This window comes from Diadema antillarum, unplaced genomic scaffold (assembly GCF_040938485.1).
Source record: "Diadema antillarum isolate AM-2024a unplaced genomic scaffold, OU_Dant_1.0 seq00001103_RagTag, whole genome shotgun sequence".
NCBI lineage: Eukaryota > Metazoa > Echinodermata > Echinoidea > Diadematoida > Diadematidae > Diadema > Diadema antillarum.
In genome coordinates, this window is record NW_027271919.1 from 210,488 (window position 1) to 228,912 (window position 18,425).

Here is an 18,425-nt window from a genome sequence, read left to right on the forward strand (position 1 = left end):
CGATCATTGATGGTTCGAATGCGGTAGCCTACTCTCAAAATAGGGTATTTTTTCGGTTTTCAACATTTCTTTATTTGTAATATAGGAAATATTTAAAATCTAAAATAGGTAGTATAGAAAATAGGCCCTATATTTAGAATACAGAATATATATACAGGATATTTGTGTCAGTTTTCAACATTTCTTTTAATTTGTAATATAGGAAATATTCAAAAGATGTGTTAATCTTTATGGCGATTTTTCACCACTTATAGGAAAACTTGGGGAGCCGTTTCAGTGACTGTGGTTATAGGGTAGACCTAAATCCAATTCATTTGTCTTTTTATTTGGCCATTTTCATGCAGGAAAGTGTAATATTGGAATGTCAGTTTGGGGGATAACAGAGTAAATCCATTTCATTTGTAGGATGATGGGAATTGCCGTTTTTGACGGCCATCTTAAATACATTTGAAATGGCGTATAAAAGCATATAATCATGGTCATTTGGCGGCAAAGCACACACTTATGTCTCGAATATATTATTCTCGTATTCTCTCCAGTACCATTTATACTTGAATATTTCAAAGTCACTTATGGTGGAAAATGTACATTGAGTGTTTGAAAAAAAGAGATACTGAGTCATAATTGTGTCTTTGCGTGTCACGCTGAACTTTATAAGTTTGGCTATCATTCTCTTGGTTTAGTTTGGCATTAGGGCGGTGGTGTGTGGCTAGTGGTGGTGTGTGGCTGGTGGTGGTGGCTGGTGGTGTGTGGCTGGTGGTGGTGGCTGGTGGTGGTGGCTGGTGGTGGTGGTGTGTGTATGTTGCTTGTATGATGTGTGTCGGCTGTGGCGCCACGGACTTTTGATGCGCATCCACTCATGGCGGCCACCAGGGAGAATTCCGCCCGACCATCCATTTCCATTTTCCATTGTTATGTTTAATGGGGACCTATCTATTGATAATTTTCCCCAAAATGTGCGTATTCTTTATATAAATTCATGAGTTGTTAATGAGGATGGGTGGTATGTTAGGTGAAATGAGGGATGTAGCGATGTATAATTAGGTTCATTAATTCGTAACAATTTAAATTGGTTTTTTCTATATACATGTGGGTTCATATAACATGAATTTATAGTATTGAATGGTAATATATAAGCTGCCGAGGCTCTCCTGCCCAGTATGGGTTCATATTATATACGTGGGTTTATATAGATGCGCTATGATATACTGGTATTATATCATTACGCATATCATATAAATTCGTAATGATTTATACGTGTGGTTTGTATTTTATAAATGCGTAATAATATAGATTCTAATCAAATAAATTCGAAACTTTAGATATTTCTCTGTTTGTTTTGTAAAACACCAAAGCTGTCACCTAGGAGATCAAATTAACAGACGCCTATCCGGGGGGGGGGGGCGTTTTTTTTTTTAAGACGGCACAAATTGGGGCATGGCGCGTGTTAAACCTATGGGAAAAACGTTGGGTTAGGGTTTTTGGTTAGGGTTTATAGGGTTAGGGTTAGGGTTGGGGTTAGGGTTAGGGTTAGGGTTAGGGTTAGGGTTTGATGGTTAGGGTTAGGATAAGGATTAGGGTGAGATTTAGGGATAGGGTCCCCAATAGATTTTTAGGGTCCCCAATCTGCGCCGTCTAAAAAAAATACGCATCCGGGGGTTGCATCTCTTCATTGACTTCTTGATGGCGTTCTGCATCAGTGATCCCAGAGTACCTTAGTCTTTTCTTGCCAGCCGCTTTCTACAATAATCTAAAGATGACAGTGTTTACAGTGTCAAAGCACGGGTTATAGTCTATCTTCTTGCCCACCGCTTTCTCTAAAATTTAGGACAACATAGCAGTAATCACATTATAAGAGTGATTTTAAAAAGACTTGCGTCCTTTATTGTCCCGATCAAAGTGCCCACGATAAAGCTTCAAAATACAGAATTAACTTCCTCGAAACCACAATCTCATAGTTCTATTGATATTGTATACAACAGGTTTTGAATAGAAATTACAGTTTCAATACTCCTTTGTGAAGACCTGGCTAATTATCCCGTCGTTTGACACCAAGCATTCTTCTGGGATATGAACGAGGACTGAAGTTCAAATAAAAGACTGGGTGGACAATAGATAGTGCAAGCCAGGTTTTCTCTGATTGCGTAAGAATACCAAGGTTAAGTGTTGAGGCTTCTTCCCGTTATTCGCTCCACATTTAGGGCAGTGCGGGCATTATCATGTGAAAGCTGTATCTTTCGTTGACATGGATCAACGAGATTACACAATTCACCATATGGAACGCGTGTCGCACCCAAATTTTTATCTCATACGTCGCAAAAATCCAGCGAAATTTGAAAATGACTGCATTTACAGAAACTGGGGTAGAATAAAAAAGTACTGAATCAATTTCATGATTTTGGTATCATTTTCTTCTGCGGAAGATGCTCTTTCAAATGATGTAGAAAATAATCATTTTTAGAACGCAAGGCACTGAAAATCCACCATTCCGCTTTTTTTTTTGACACCCGGTATAAACGATAATAATATATAGATTTGATAATCTGTATTCAGAAGATCTCGCATTTGTATTTTTTTCCCAACCCAACATGGCTTGAAACCATAGTTTTATCTTAAATATGATAATGGGACACGACATGGATCATTTTAAGGGGTTCTTTTTTCCTCTCTTCGGACAGAGTTGCCCTAATCAATGATGCCCTGGACGCCATCGGTAGATTATCGGAGAAAGTTTTTCGTCATTACGGTATTGTTATCTATTTACCCATTGCTTTTTATACTTTTTTTAATACTCGACATTTTTTCATATAACCCTGAATTACTTCTTTACTTTCTGGTAAAAAAAAACCCCAAAAACAAAAACAAAAAACAAAAACAAAAAACATTGCCGTGAATAATGAATGTGACTCATAGAGACTAATTCGACTAGATGTCGAAATTGAAGGTTATGAGGAGGGATTCTGTTTTCCTCGTCATTGAATTTGTGTAATTTTTCATTCATTGCAATAATTGGGATTTTAAGTTCACTGTATAACCATTGTCTTTCAAGGTAATTTGTTGTATGATATTTTTTATGGAATCTATAAAGTAGATGTATTCCGACAGTCTCAATGCTCAACGAATCAGCTCTCTTGAAAGACTTTGCAATGTTTGGGTTGAATTCTCGGGTGCTGTTCGTTATTCAAAAGGTTCGCTATTCCGAAGGTTCGTTAATCCGAAACACTCAATTCCCTATACCTAGAGGTTCGTTAATTCGAAAATGAAAAAAAAAGGGTTCTTTAATCCGGACATTTATGGCGTTATACCGAAGGTTTGTTATTTCGGAGATTCGTTAATCCGACAATGAAATTCGGAATTACGAGCTGTAACCGAATTCTCGTCCACAGGTCATCGTATGGTCCTTGTGGTGACATTCATAGACAATTTTAGACATCTCCACGACGTGTTGAAAGACGACTACAAGCTGAAAGACAAAATCCGTGGACGCGTTCATGTTCCGATAGAAAGCAAAATGGCACATCTCGCCTATCTGAAATTTGAGATGAATGCGCACCGCAGTGGAGGATCCAGAGGGGGCGCACCGCCCCCTCCCCCTCTTTGTGTTAAAACAGGAGAAATGAAAAGAACTAAGGGAGGGGGCCAAGTGCGCCCCCTTTCATTTTGTAAAGACGCCTCCCCTTTACGGAATTCCTGGATTCGCCTATGCACCGCACACAGAAATGGTTGACAAGATGGCCGGGCTAACATTAAATTTGCTCACAAGAATATTATTGTTTATTTTTGATCTGATTTAAGACATTTTTCTTTTTTGCTTTTCCATGCACTCTCATGACCTCACAGTGGCGGATCCAGAGGGGGGCGCAACCGGCGCACGCCCCCCCCCCCCTTAATTTTTCGTAAAAAAAACCAAAATAAATACCCGGAAGTGGCACCAGAAATATTGGTCACGCCCCCCCCCCCCCCCCTTTACAGAATTCCTGGATCCATCCCAGCCTCAGAGACTATTTTTCTCTCAGAAATCTAATTTTATACGAAGAAAGAAATACAGACAATTAGAATGTAATTTAATTCTTCATCAATATCCAAGCATTTCCTTAAAATAATGTAGGCTATAAATGGGAATGTCCATGTAGGTGCCACAACACAGCCGTGATCGGAGTCTTTTTGTTATAAGTTTTTGGCATTTATTATGTTACAATATACAATGTATAGGCATGTTTTACCATCATAGATTGAACGAAAATGTGTAGTGATACGAACATTGGCTACGCAGTCATTATTTTGCTGGCATGTCACCTTGCATTGGTTTTGTTGAGGACAGTGGAAGTTAAATAGGACACATGCAGGTCCGTGTCACTGGTAGGTATACAGGCATGTTTTACCTTCACAGTTGGCTCTGCAGAATGAAGTCTTTGAGAACACGAATTTAAGCAGACTTTTTTTTTCTACCCTATGTGTTCCGCTGATATTTGTTGTTTGTACCCTGCAGAGGTGAACAAGTCAATGTGTCGTGATAATTTTGTGAATGATGTCTGTCACATTGTGGGATCCAGGCGTCTTTGAATGTTTCTAAAGATAAATGGCGCTATTAAATAAATAGTAAATGCTGTTTCATCATCATCATAATCATCTATATAATCTTTATTTATATACTTGGTCGTCGGCCCGTGGTTTAGTTTTGTATTTTTTTTTAAAAATAATTACGTGAATTGAGTGATGAGGGTTCTCTGTACCTTTTGGCTGACATTTTAAGACCATCTTTTTATGGTTTTTTTTTTTTTTGTTAGCATAGGTCTAATAACATTTTTAGCCATATCTCTGTATTTGTATTCGTATAAGTGTCAGACTTCAATATCTTCTAGAAAAGATGTTAATGGCAGCAACCTTTTCAATTAGCGTGAAAACATCGTGAGACAAAGGGCCTTCATTAATGGGATATCATAATATAGATTTTCATTGTGGCAGCCATTTTGGATACAATTTAGGCTGATTTGACAGTTTCGCTCTATTGAAATATGTTTGTTGGAAAAAAAAAAGTGCGAGTTATTTTTTTTTTTTCACCCTGGGTCAATATCCGAAATCGCTTTAGAGCACATTTTTCACCACTTCAAATAAATATGTAGGAGATCCCTAAATTTTGAATAACTTGAAGTTATCATGCAAGAATGCAAGATTTGATTCAACCAGATTCGGATTCAGCGACCTATGCATGTAATGAAAGCTAAACCATCATTTTTTTTTTCTGTTTTTCATCATACATCATGAAATGCATGCATAGGGAGCCTATACATTCGAATTTTGACTGCCACTTCGCAGTCATTGGCGTCCATTTTGATCAAAATCGTCAAGGGTGGAAATGTGGTAGAGTTATCCATGGGCCTTACAGGCCCTGTTTGGATTCAGCACTACAAATCCCTCGAAATATGTTAAAACCGTCATTTTCACCATTATCAGGAAAATAATTACCTAGGAATGTCAGATTTTCCGGCTGTCTTGAAAATTTCAAAATCCTTAAGAATGCAAAACGGTTGCATCATCCAGATCTGTTTTCAGCACCCTCGATATAGGGTAGGCCCTACAACCATAAAAAGCACCAATAAAACAAAATAACATGGTTTACAGGCCAAAAATCTACCTGAGGAACCTAAGATACGCTATAGGCCTCATGCTCTAACGAACCTCGAGAATAACGAACCTTAGGCCTATTTCATTTTCGGAGGACTGTTTTTTTTTTTTTTTTTTTTTTTTTTTTTTTTTTTTAAATAGAAAACCGTCGGAATAACGAATTAAACATAACCCAGCTGTGTTGGGGAAACTGAACAGAAATAGGTACCTATAGGACTAATTAAGCTCTTTAACCAAGCTGTTCACGTTTACCACTTTTTCATCACTGACACTGTGCAAAAGTACGAAGGTACCCAGCATTATTTTGATATGAAAAATTAACTTCGATATTTGGTGTCAAAGGCCCAGCTATTCATTTTTTTTTTTTTACATTGAGCTTGCTTTTGTTTTGTTTTGTCTTGTTTTATGAACGACTTTTACCGTGGGGAAAACACAATGAGCTGTATAGGCCTAATTAATCATCTTGAACATGTTTAGAAAACTTTTTAAAAAAGTGAAATATGATCATGAATCGATCAAGTTTCTCACAAATTAGGCCTAGTCTATCCTGTATTTTACCCTGTACATATATACATTGACAGGACCAATCTTGTTGGGACATTGCATAAGATTTAGTATGAATTTTTTTCTCCATTGATTTATTAAGCCTTTTAGTGCAACCATTTGGACATAATCACAGTTAAAGAGAAGACAATATGACCTGAATACGAAATACTCCTCAAGTTTGCATCACTCAATGTTGACGAGCTCAACAGGCGTGTGGGTTTCCCAGAGTGACACGTATTCAATCAGCTGAACGATAAACTCTGCAATCTAACCCTTTATTTACACTCGGGAGCTTCCCTCGGTGCGCTTCGCTAGCCGAGCTCACACGCACGTACGACAGCTTACTTCACTCTAGCGTTTGATGCCCTCGAGCTCGAAACTAGTCCAGCGACACCGGCACCGGGAGAAGCCAGAAATCGTCAGGTTTGTTTCTAATGATTCAGATGATCAATGCATTTTAGCTGACAGTCCGGAAGTTATTTAAGAAGATTAGAAAATTACAAGTTATTCATCATAAACGGTTTTATTTGTGCCCTGCTCGTAGGTCATGTTGCGTTGCTTTTCAGGTTGGTGAAGGTCGCTAGCGTAAGTCCCAGGCGTGCGAACTCATGTTAGTAAAATCTCTTCCGCTACTTAACCCTTTTTTGCTATATGCTATATAATATAGAAGTATTTAACATGAGTGGACTTTCAATTATAGAACATAGCGCATTGTGCAGCGAGATGTTGTGTGCAAGGTATCCCATCCCAGTCTGGATACAAGGGCCGTGGCCGAGGTGTTATGTCAGTTAGAGAAACAAAAGAGGTCGATTAGAAAGAAGAATGCTTTCATTTTTTTAGGAATGAAATGTCAGTTAAACATGCAAATTCCGCGAACAGAGCTCAGACTCGGAGAAGACATCCAACCAACTTACTGAAGACACTGTTAGTGTTATTTTGACGAGGTCATATATATAGACATTTTCGTGAGATGTAGACACTAGTTTTCATGAATAGAGACCAACGCAAACATGAATGCAGTATAACCCTAGGCCTAGCACTGACTGGATACATTTTCATGTGTTGTTAATTTGTGATCCAACTGCTATTCGCAAGATTTGTGAAAATTAATCCCTCGCCAAAATAACGGCTTGTACATACAGTAAAATACCGACAGGATCTGTATCTGTAGGTCTAGCCTAACTAGGTCTGCAGTACAAAAAGGCTTAAATTAAAGCCTGTGACCTGTGTTTACTATCATCCATAGGTATTCATACAACATGGAGACTGTATGTCAACAAGATAGCCACCATCACGAGATAGAGATATACGGGTAGGCTCAACTAGGAACTGGGTGTCCCAGTTACTCCATCATTGACGAGGCTTTCTAGCAGTGTGATAACAAGACACCCTTTCACACTCACTCACTTCTGACCGTGGCGTTGTATCAATATTTCTTTTGAAGCAAAAAAAAAAAAAAATGCTTGAAACACATTTCTGGTACTGTATTGACATTGATGAGTTAAATAATATACTCGGTTATATGTATGGGGTCAAATCAGCATTATTGATCCATTATCTGATTTCCTACGTGAAGTGTTGTTTTATTTTCTTTCCCCTGCAGCAACCTTCACCACAAGCGATGGAATCAAGAACGACGGCCTTTTGGCCGGTCTACGTCAATGCGGCAATGTCCGTCTGTGCTTTCGTCCTGACTCTGCGGTTGATTCCACGATTCTACGACCTCTTCATTGGAGCAGGGATGTTTGGGAAAGATATGAGTAAGAGAGTGCCCAAAGGAAAGGAACCTGCCAAAGTGTGAGAATTTTTTGTCATTATTTCATCAGGAACCTCATGTTGATATTTTGTTAAATATAATTTGTACCATCAAAAGATATGAACAAATCTCTGACAAATGCTGTGGGCTTTTATAATTTCAAAGTGTACTGAAATATAGATCTACTATAAACATAAATTACTGACTGTGTTTTTAAAATCAAGTCACTCTTTTGCCACTTGCTATCGAACCCTTTCCCGAATTTGTAAAAAAAATAAATAAATAAATAAATAAATAAATAAATAAATCATGAGTATGAGTGAAACAGGTGTACATGTATGAAAACTAGTCAGGGTGACAACATGATTACCCAAAACAATTATGTACAATGTTTGTGAGTTTGGTATTCACCAGATTGCGACAAAAAAAAGGGAGATTACAAGTTATTGTTTGAGTTGTGCCCCCCCCCCCCCCCCTTGTCAAGTAGAGTAAGTCCTTCATTGTTTACATGTAGAACATAGAAAGTCAACCAGAGTGCTATGGAAATCATCCTTCTGTACTCTGCATTGGAATGTTTTTCATTGCTTTGTGAATGCAGGAAAGTATGAAATAACACTGATAATCTCTAAATATGGTGATTATGATGACACTAATGTTGATGATAAACTACACTTTCATTTAGTGTACACTTTGATAGCATTTAATATTTTGATTTCTTTTAGTACTATTATCATCAATATCATTACTATTGCTATGCCCATGACATCCAATTTCTGTCATTGCAACTAATTGACAAATTATCTTACATCGACGTAAATAGGCACCAAATTGATCAGTGCTTTAGTAGAAACTATGACAACAGAGATTATGGGCATTACCGGCATTACATACTCAGGCAGGATTTGAACCTATAATCTCCTGATCTCCAGACAGGCGTCATCTCCACTGGACCACTAAGCTTCCACCAGACAGCAAGTGTTGGTTCTTATCCTTATAGCATGCAGCGGGTACTGCATAATCATTCAAATTCATTGAATTCTTCTGTCAAGTTTATTTACATCGATGTAGAGCAATTTGTCGATCAGTTGCAATGAAAACAACTCACTGTATGAATTTCATGAATTTGAATAATTTCTACTATTTCTGTACCTTGACTGTCCCTGTGTCTCCCTCTACAGCCCAGAAGGTCTTGGGGTGATCACCGGTGCTGTCTTTCTCATCGTTATGTTTCTCTTCATCCCAGTCCCGTTCTGGCGAATGTGGAAACCTGACAGCAGGGAGGATTTCCCACATGACAGGGTTAGTGTTAACCCGTTAAGGACGGGCTGATTTTACTACAAGCTTTTCCCATAGACAAACCTGCCCGAGTGTATTTGGGACTAGTCTTCAACGGGTTAAAGCTGCAATCTTGTCGTTGGCTCAATGGATACAGGGCTTTGTCTGTTAAACCGTTGAGGACGGTTTGATATTGCTACAACACGCATTTCCCATAGACGCTTGCCCGAGTATACTCGGGACTCGTCCTCAACGGGTTAATAAAGGGAAAGTTTCTCCCAATATACATGTTGATTGAGTTAATAAGGCAATGTCAGTAGAACATATCAGTGAAGTTTGATGATGTTCGGACAATTTAATAATATCATTCCTCCTACCTTCTGAAAGAGGTAAGTCAATTGCTCTGTCATTATGCTAAAAGAAGGAATTTATGCTGAAATCTCTTTACATTTTTAATATAACAATGTTTTGCAGTGATGTCTCAAGCTGTTGTAATCTTATCAACCAGCAGTTGTGATACAAGAATTTTTAAGAATTGTAACTTTTGAAAGGATTGTCCAGTTTTCCTTAAACTTCATAGACTTGTTCTGTTGATAATGCTGTATTCAATCAATCCACATGTACACTTAGTTGAAACTTCCCCTTTAAGTTGTAGTGTTCAAAATAGTTGTAGCTTTTGAATTACCTGTTGGAACAGATCCCTTCAAGCTGCTGCTTGAAAGCAAACAGTCGCTGATAATTCAAAACTGAAGCTTAATTTCTTCAGACCCGAAACTGTGTAAAGGTCAGATTAGAATAGCAAAGTCTGTATTTGTTGGCAGGATGTGGTAGCAAAATTTTACTTGAAGATGACGCTGATATGTAATATCAGAATAACCATAGAGTGATTTTGGTCGTCAAATATCTGCCACTGGGAATATCGTTCTGTCTATTGGTATGCAAATACAGTGTACAGTTAAACCCACATATTGTGGTCACCTACTGTATGCAACCACTAAGAAATTCTCCCTCGAGACAAATGCTATGTTAAAGAACCTGTCTATGATGGCCACCTGTCTATAACAACCACTCCTTTCTTTCTTCATTTTGTGGCTGCTATAGACAGGTTTGACTTTACATGTATGTAGTGAGGATTGGAAAGGGGAGTGTTAAGTCACTGAATGACAAATAGTTACATAAACCGAAACCTAGCAACATTTGGATCCTGTTTGATTTTTCTCTCTCCTTCAATTTAGTTTGTGGAATTCATCGCCGCTCTCCTCTCCATTTGTTGTATGATCTTCCTTGGTTTTGCTGACGACGTCTTGAACCTGAGATGGAGACACAAGCTGCAGCTTCCAACGATGGCCACACTTCCCCTCCTTATGGTCTATGTAGTCAACTACGGCTCGACCACCATCATCGTCCCTAAACCGCTTAATACTTACATCGGGAATGACCTCAACTTGGGTGAGTATGGCACTGTCTTGTAAATCTCCTAAACCTCTTTCACACTGGCATATATGCATCCCTGTGAGTTTTCCCTTGCTTCACAACCTAATGTTTGAAGTAATGAGGATTTCATTTTTGAGCAGCAGAATGGAATATAGGTCTGGTATGTCAATAATATACTAATTTCATTCTTGTAGACATTTCCTTGTTGTAGGGGATTTAATAGTCATATATGTTGTGAGTGTCTGTTAAGTGAAGGAAAAAATTATAATCACACAACTGAAACAAAACTTGGCAGATGCTTACTGAATGCCATGTTACGTGACTTTCCAGTAATTAACATGTCACAGTGATGGGATCAGTAACTATTCATTCAAGCAAATATTACACCAAACTTTAAAGAAAACCTGTAGGTACTTGGAATGGCTGTCTGGTAGAACTGGTCAAAAGTGCACTAGACTGCATAAAAGCTGAATAGCACATTTTTTCTAAATATCCTCATTTACATGCTGTAGCTGCAAACACAATTCTATTGAGAAGCTGAACTTCATAGCAATCTTTGCATTGCTGTTGCTGTACTGCTGTAGTGGAAAGTGAAACTTTCAGCACATGTTCACTTTGGAGCAAATATTTACACACTTTCCTATTAGCTATCAGTGGTCCTTGCTATATTCAGCTAGATTCCTGTGCACACAAGGGTGTTACTCTGCTCTTCCCTTCATACAGTCACCTGTTGGCCTTCCTGTTAGCTTAGTGGCATCAAATGACTTAACTTATCAACTTAACCGTACAAGGATTTCGGTCTTTTAACCCATTGAGGACCAGTCCCGAGTATACTCGGGCATGTGTCTATGGGAAATGTGTGTAGCAAAATCAGTCCATCCTCAATGGGTTGACAATGATGTGGCATTCTTTTTCTTCGTGTGGCATGATGTGCCTGGTTGATACCGTTTCCTGAATATTGTGAATCACCTGGAAGGAACTGGTAGGGATCAGCATCAATTGCTTGATTTCTGGCATGGATCAACATAGCAAGAATACAGACAAAAAGGTGATCAAACATTTTAATAATTGGAATACGGTTTGATTGCCCTGCCCAGTCATACCTACAAGACACAGCTGTTCTACCAAGGGGTGCCTGTCTACATTTTAATTACCTCCGCCAAGGGAGGAGGTAATGTTTTCATTACCATTTGTTTGTTTGTTTGTTTGTCCATGTGCAAAATGAATAAAAAAATTATGAATGGATTTGGGTGAAACGTACAGGGATGTTTGAGAATTACACAAGTAAGAGATGATTAAATTTTGGTTGTAATCCGGGAATTTTTATGGATTTTATGAAGGATTTTTGATATTTTGGAAGGTAGGGTCGATTAACTTGGGGGTGTTCAAGCTGCGTATTTTTGAGGTTTTCATACAGTACATGCACTAGAGTGCGTGCTCTTGTTTCTGGTCCAGAGCTGGCATTGATGACGTAACAAAAGGCTTCTATATTAAGAAATAAGGCAATATTCAGCATGCTTACGTATGGGTAAAAATTATTGATTTCTACAGAAGAACAAGATCAGTGGTTGAAATGAGCTGCTTGGCGGAGGTCTGTGCTCTCAGAGTGCTTTTCTAGTTATATCTGTAGTTGTGTACTTTGTAACATTTCATGAGCCCACATCACTCCATCACACATATTTACCAGAGTTGTCACATTGCATCCCATTTTAAATATTTCTGACTGCAGGTGTCTTGTACTATATCTACATGGGCATGTTGGCAGTGTTCTGCACGAATGCAATCAACATCCTAGCCGGGCTGAATGGAGTGGAGGCGGGTCAGTCGGCCGTTATCAGCATCAGTGTGATCATCTTTAACATCGTACAGCTCTCTGGTATGTGAGCAAGTTTCCTCCTCTGTGATCTATTGAACTGTTTTTGATGTGTTGGTTGAGGGCGCTCTTTGATTTCCAGTGACTTTGATCAAAGAGAGTCAAGATAAGATAATGTTTTGAGGCCATGAAATGAGTGTTACAGCAATCATTTGATCACATCATACAAAATGCTTCTCTCAAAGATGGAAGTATGAGTCAGGCTGCTTTATAATTAGTACCTACCACAATTAAGATAAAGAGAAAAAAAAAGTACACTGACATGGATAAGTAGAGCTTCGTAGATTGTAATTACGAAGGTACATACATAGCAGTGATCTTTGTGGCATGATAGATGATAGAACCATTCTTTGCTAATTATTATCATCATCAGAATGTGAAAGTTGATAATTCAGATCCAGAGAGAAAAAAAAAAGATGTAGGAAAAGGACTTTAGGATTTGAGGTGAATATCAACACTGATTTTCCTCATTCCAACATCTAAACAGATCAACGATAAACAGACTGCCTCCTCTTCTCTCCACATGATTGTGCTATGTGCCTGCACTCACACATGTGTACCATTTGTAAAGAGAATTTTTCTTTCTCGATATATCATGTTTTTACAAGAGCTGTTTGTCCCGAATGGATGTGAGTTCTAGTGGTTGTATTTCTGGCACCTGAATTGGCAGCAAGCTCTATCTTCAGCAGCAAGTGATATTCCACATTGGCTTAAAGTTGCATTGTGTGATCAGATTTATTGAATGAGCACTGAATAGAGCTGATATAAGTTTTCACGTCATGTTTTACTTTTTTAAAAGGAAAATGGACGGAGGCTCACCAGTTCTCTCTTTATTTCATGATGCCTTTCTGTGCGGTGTGTCTGGCTCTTCTCTACCACAACTGGTGAGTTTCTCCGGGCTTTACAGAGTAACACTGCTGTAGCTAGTTAATGCTGGTAACAAGAGTCCTCAATAAATAGTTGTAAATGTTGCAAATTTATGTGATTCTGTGTCAACATGTGTTGAAATGAAGATTAAATAAAGATTTTATGAATTCACATATAATGTAACCTACTTCATTGGAAGGATGATACAGAAGAAAAAAGATATTTTGTGAATTAAAGTCAGAAAATTGTAACGGTTATATTGCCAAAATTTGCTTTCCACATATTTGTATTCTTTTGTGATCTCTGACTTAAAGAGGTAATGTGATTACGTGCCACATTTATTCGCCATGAAAAATAAAAAAGGAAGAAAAAAACAGGGATAATTTTTAGATATGGAGTTATAACATTGCATTTTCACTCCACATACCACGTGCTGGTATATGATTCGGCACACCGTACCCCGGGGTATCGTTGTAACCCAGGGTACGGTGTTGTGTAGTGCCATCTCGTGTCCATTATCATACACTTGTACAATGTTGTCATGACGACTATTTTCTCATCATCAGGGCCGGCATATATCGGCGCTGCGATAACGTTCCAAATGCCGATTATGTTGCATAATCACAAACAAGAAAATACTTTTGTGTCCCATAATAATACTAAAAGTTATCACTACACAATCATTTTTAGTAACCCATGGTACAGCACTGAAAAAAAAAAGATGATTCACTAAAATGGTGAATTTTCATTTGGTACCCCAGGGTACCAAATACTACATCATATTCTGTGGAATGTGGGACACAGGTAGAATAGTTAATGTATCATATTTGGGTATAACTACATTGCACACAATATGGTCTGACAACAGGTATATAGTCTTGACTACTGATGTGTTTCTTGTTGTATTATTCCTTCCCAGGTACCCGTCAAGAGTGTTTGTTGGAGACACGTTCTGTTACTTTGCCGGGATGACCTTTGCCGTGGTGGCCATCTTGGGTCACTTCAGCAAGACCATGCTCCTCTTTTTCATCCCGCAAGTTTTCAACTTTGTCTTCTCTGTACCTCAGCTCTTCCACATTGTACCCTGCCCCAGACACAGGCTGCCCAAGTAAGAAATCTCTCACTTCTCCAGTGATCTGTTAAGAATTATAATTTTCTCTGACTCATGTATCAAAGTAGTCAAATAGGTAACACGATGGCTAGTACACTATGGCCCAAATTCACGAAGGTGGTCCAAATGAAACCATGGTTTAAGCCATGGACAATTTGTATGGAGCGCCAAGTGTCGCATGGCCTATTTTGTTACAAAATCAGTCATTTCGTCAACAAAATGATCATTTCATTAACAAAATGAACATTTCGACAACAAAATGGTCATTTCGTATATTGTTTGCAATTGCATTAATGGCTTCCTATCACATCCAAACAAAATAGTGAATTTTAACACCAGGCTTCATTGTGGAAAGTATACGGTCTGATGTCTATGATCGAGGTCATTAGTAGTTTCCCTTTTATATTTCCTCGTGGAGACATATGGTATATCTTATATTCTTGTTTGATATCTTTAAGATTTATTATATTTGATTTATGTCAGTATTGTCTGGGGCAAATTATTTGTTGTGTAGGGCAGCATTTTTTCTCTCTCTCTCTTCTTTCACAACTATATTTCTTTGCTAGAAATTCTCTGACCAAGAAATATACAAGATACTTGTGAAGAAATGTCATTCTGATGAAGCTTTTTATCTATGAATAGATTTTAATGGTCTCATCTTTTGACTGATATCTGCCTTTCATCTTTGACTGGCACCTATCTTTTCAGATACAACCTAGAAACTGATCTTCTTGGGATGAGCTATACAAGATTCAAGATGAAGAACTTAGGATTCTTGGGTAGGTGACAATACATCACTGATACAGTGAATAGGTACATTACAGGCAGTACAGCTCATATCATGAATAATTACAGTCAAATAAAGCACATTTTCACCGTGTCATGTTGCTGGAAGTGCCTTAGAATGTATGACCCCAGTCACTGGAATGGTATCGTCATCTACAATGCTTTCTCTTCATTCCGTAACCCTACTTAAATGCGCTATTTGAACAATTTGACCCCAGTTAAGAGAGGGTTATTTCACTGATTACTCTGTAATGTTGTCTATTCAAAGAAGGGCTTGAGGTGTTGCAGAATCAATATCTTACAAATTTCAACAAAGAAGAAGAAGAAGAAATGAAGTGCCCAAGTGTTATGTCATGTACTACGAGGATTTAATTTTCACAAATTTCATGAATCACAGTTGGACCACAAATTTAACAACAATAAATGCAAAAATGTCACTATATGCTAAGGTAATAGAGTGCTTATGAAGGCCTCTGTGTCAATTCGCGAAAACAACATCTCGCGAAAATGTCCACGCCCACCTCATTTGCGAAAATAACAGCATATACAGTATTCAGCAGGGAAATTGTATTTTCAGAGCATATTCACATTTTGCATGTGTTTTTTTTTCTTTTTTCAAAACCAAAGATACATCCCAAGAGGGATTCCAGGAAGATACATCGGATATTTACTTTTTGGCTCCTTTTGTCTTTACTCCCATTGATGCTGAAATAAGATTTGTTTGTGTTTATTGAAAACTTGTTCAATCAACTAACACCTTCGAAGGCTAACAGATGACCTAGCCACTACTAATAATTCATTTTAAGCATATACCAAACATGTGTTCCTTCACCACACATACAATGTGTGTCCCTTTGCTGAATATATGACATTAATGTTATGGTATATTTTCAAGTCAGGTGCATAGACAATTAATGATAATTATAATAGGCTTTATAAATGCAAAATATTATTATCATTATCATTAAATCAGGGCGGCTGGCAGTGAGACTATGCCAGCTGGTGGGCGTGGTCCATGTGAGGGAAGGCATCGGGGAGGACAAGGATGAGACGGAGTGTAGTAACTTCACCATCATCAACCTGGTCCTCAAGGTGGTCGGCCCCACCCATGAGAGAACGCTGGTCATCATCATCCTTGTCATCCAGGTAAGGAGAACAAGAACTTTTTTTGAAAATTAAAGGAAACCAAAACCCAAATGCAAATGTGTGTTGAGTGAAAGCAGCAGTTCTAGTAGAGCACATCAGTGAAAGTTTGAGAAAAATGGGACAATCCATTCAAAAGTTAAGAATTTGTAAAGTTTTGGTGCCGTCTTCACTGGATAAGAAGACTAAACAGTTCATGACATCATGTTTGTACAGTATAAAGAAAATATTGACCTATGGAGAAATCCACAAATTTCATTTTTCATTAAAAGTGCACATTCCATCAACTTGTTACTGACATATGTATATGGTAATATCATTCCCCCTGCTTTCTGCAAGAGGTAAGTCAAGTGCTCTTTCATTATGCTAGAAAAGTATACATGGTATGTTGAATTTCCTTTATATTTTCTTTGTATTGTTGTCCGTACATGATATCTTGAACAGTAGTTTCTTATCAAACAATTATGGCACCAAAGCTTTGAAAATTCATACATTGTAACTTTTGAATCAATGATTTTCCTTTCATGAGTAGAACACATCAGTGATAGTTTAAGGAAATATATATTTGAATATTTCCTCTAATCTAGTGTAATCCAAATGATTTCCATTGGTATAAGATCCAGTCAAGAAGGTCAATACTGCAGACTTGAAAACATTGTGATATTACATAGGAATCACTCAACAAGTGGTAGTTATAGAGCAGTACCAAAGGAGGGAAATTAGCTTGTACCAAGGCAGGCTCGTGAAAAACTCAGCATGTTTACCATGTACAGTACCATTTATTCAGTGAGTATATTTGTTAAATTAGCAAATAATGATGTACCATATTTGCCAGCAATAAGGCTGCAACACCAGATACGCCATACTTTTCTATATTTAAATTTTTATGAGAAACTTTGTTATTTCTATGTGTTTCCACACACTTCTGAACAATAGCAATAACAATCTGCACATTGCATAGTCCCATACATGATTATTTGTGTCAGTTGAAGGTGATTCTCTGAGTTGGAAAGATAATACAGTAATTTGCTTGTGCTGGCATATAGGCCTCACCTCGACTTTATTTTATTTTTGTTAAAAATAGCCTTATTGCCAGCGAATACGGTACTCCCAAATGCGCAACAGTACAAACACTGTGAAATATATGCTCTCTGTTACAGAACCTACTCTAATAGCATGGTCTTATAATTTGATTACACCTATTTGTCTCTATACACCTTCTTACAGTTCTCTCTTAAGTTATTCATTTTGTCACATTTTGTTCTTGTAGGCACTTTGCTCCTGTCTAGCTTTCTTCATCAGATTTTACCTGGCTGGCTTTTTCTACGACGTCATCGAATGAGAGCCCTGCTTGACTTGGCCTGGAAACAAATGAAGCAAATCTGGGCTGCCAGCTTGGAAGACGTACTGATCACGTAAACATTTGTTTTATATTTTGAATGAATTGAAAGCTGTTTATAACTATAAGGTGAAGGAAATGTGGGTTGCTATTTGTATACAAACTAAATCATTGAACACTATCACTGTTTGAAATGAGTGTTTGGTTTGAGAGAATTTATCAAATCTACATGAAATTATCATGCCTATTTTGAGAAAAGAAATGATTTTTTTTTTTCATCCATGTTTTTACACTTATATGTATGAGAGAAAATGGTAGGGAGAGATATGAAGCAATCTACATTTTAGTAGAAAGTTGACAGTTTTTTTGGCTGATGATCAGAAGAGAATTAATTCCACAGGCTTTTTACGGTTTCAATTACTTCTGGTTCTCAATTGACAGTGTGTCCTTTTTTTCAGCTGTCAATTACACTTGGCTGCAAAAAACAACAACAATAATGCTGCCTCTGCTTCTTGTTGAATTGAATATATGCAAAAATATCTCCACTCCATTGAACTCAGTGTTTGAGGAGTGAGAGTGTAGATTATAACTTTACATTGTTGTTACCTTCACACGTCAGGGACCAAAGATTGCACTAAGAATTGCTTGCCAACTGCTAGGATAGCCTGTA

General features: G+C 37.8%; 1 protein-coding gene across 1 annotated transcript; it reads left to right on the forward strand.

Moving 5' to 3' along the window:
• Positions 1-6,543: 6,543 nt before the first annotated feature.
• LOC139743703 (UDP-N-acetylglucosamine--dolichyl-phosphate N-acetylglucosaminephosphotransferase-like) lies at positions 6,544-17,892 on the forward strand. Its single transcript, XM_071654161.1, has 10 exons — positions 6,544-6,594; positions 7,775-7,968; positions 9,106-9,226; positions 10,438-10,651; positions 12,366-12,512; positions 13,309-13,393; positions 14,296-14,484; positions 15,196-15,266; positions 16,247-16,419; positions 17,687-17,892. Exons 2-10 carry the CDS (start codon positions 7,793-7,795, stop codon positions 17,756-17,758), a joined length of 1,248 nt encoding a protein of 415 aa, XP_071510262.1. The 5' UTR covers positions 6,544-6,594; positions 7,775-7,792; the 3' UTR covers positions 17,759-17,892.
• The last annotated feature ends 533 nt before the right edge of the window (positions 17,893-18,425 follow it).

Excerpts from the sequence above, each read along its gene's own strand:
- LOC139743703 (XM_071654161.1), top strand. The coding sequence starts at position 7,793 with ATGGAATCAAGAACGACGGCCTTTTGGCCGGTCTACGTCAATGCGGCA. Across the intron at positions 12,513-13,308 it reads TAACATCGTACAGCTCTCTG|GAAAATGGACGGAGGCTCAC; the intron begins GTATGTGAGCAA and ends CTTTTTTAAAAG. Across the intron at positions 13,394-14,295 it reads GCTCTTCTCTACCACAACTG|GTACCCGTCAAGAGTGTTTG; the intron begins GTGAGTTTCTCC and ends ATTCCTTCCCAG.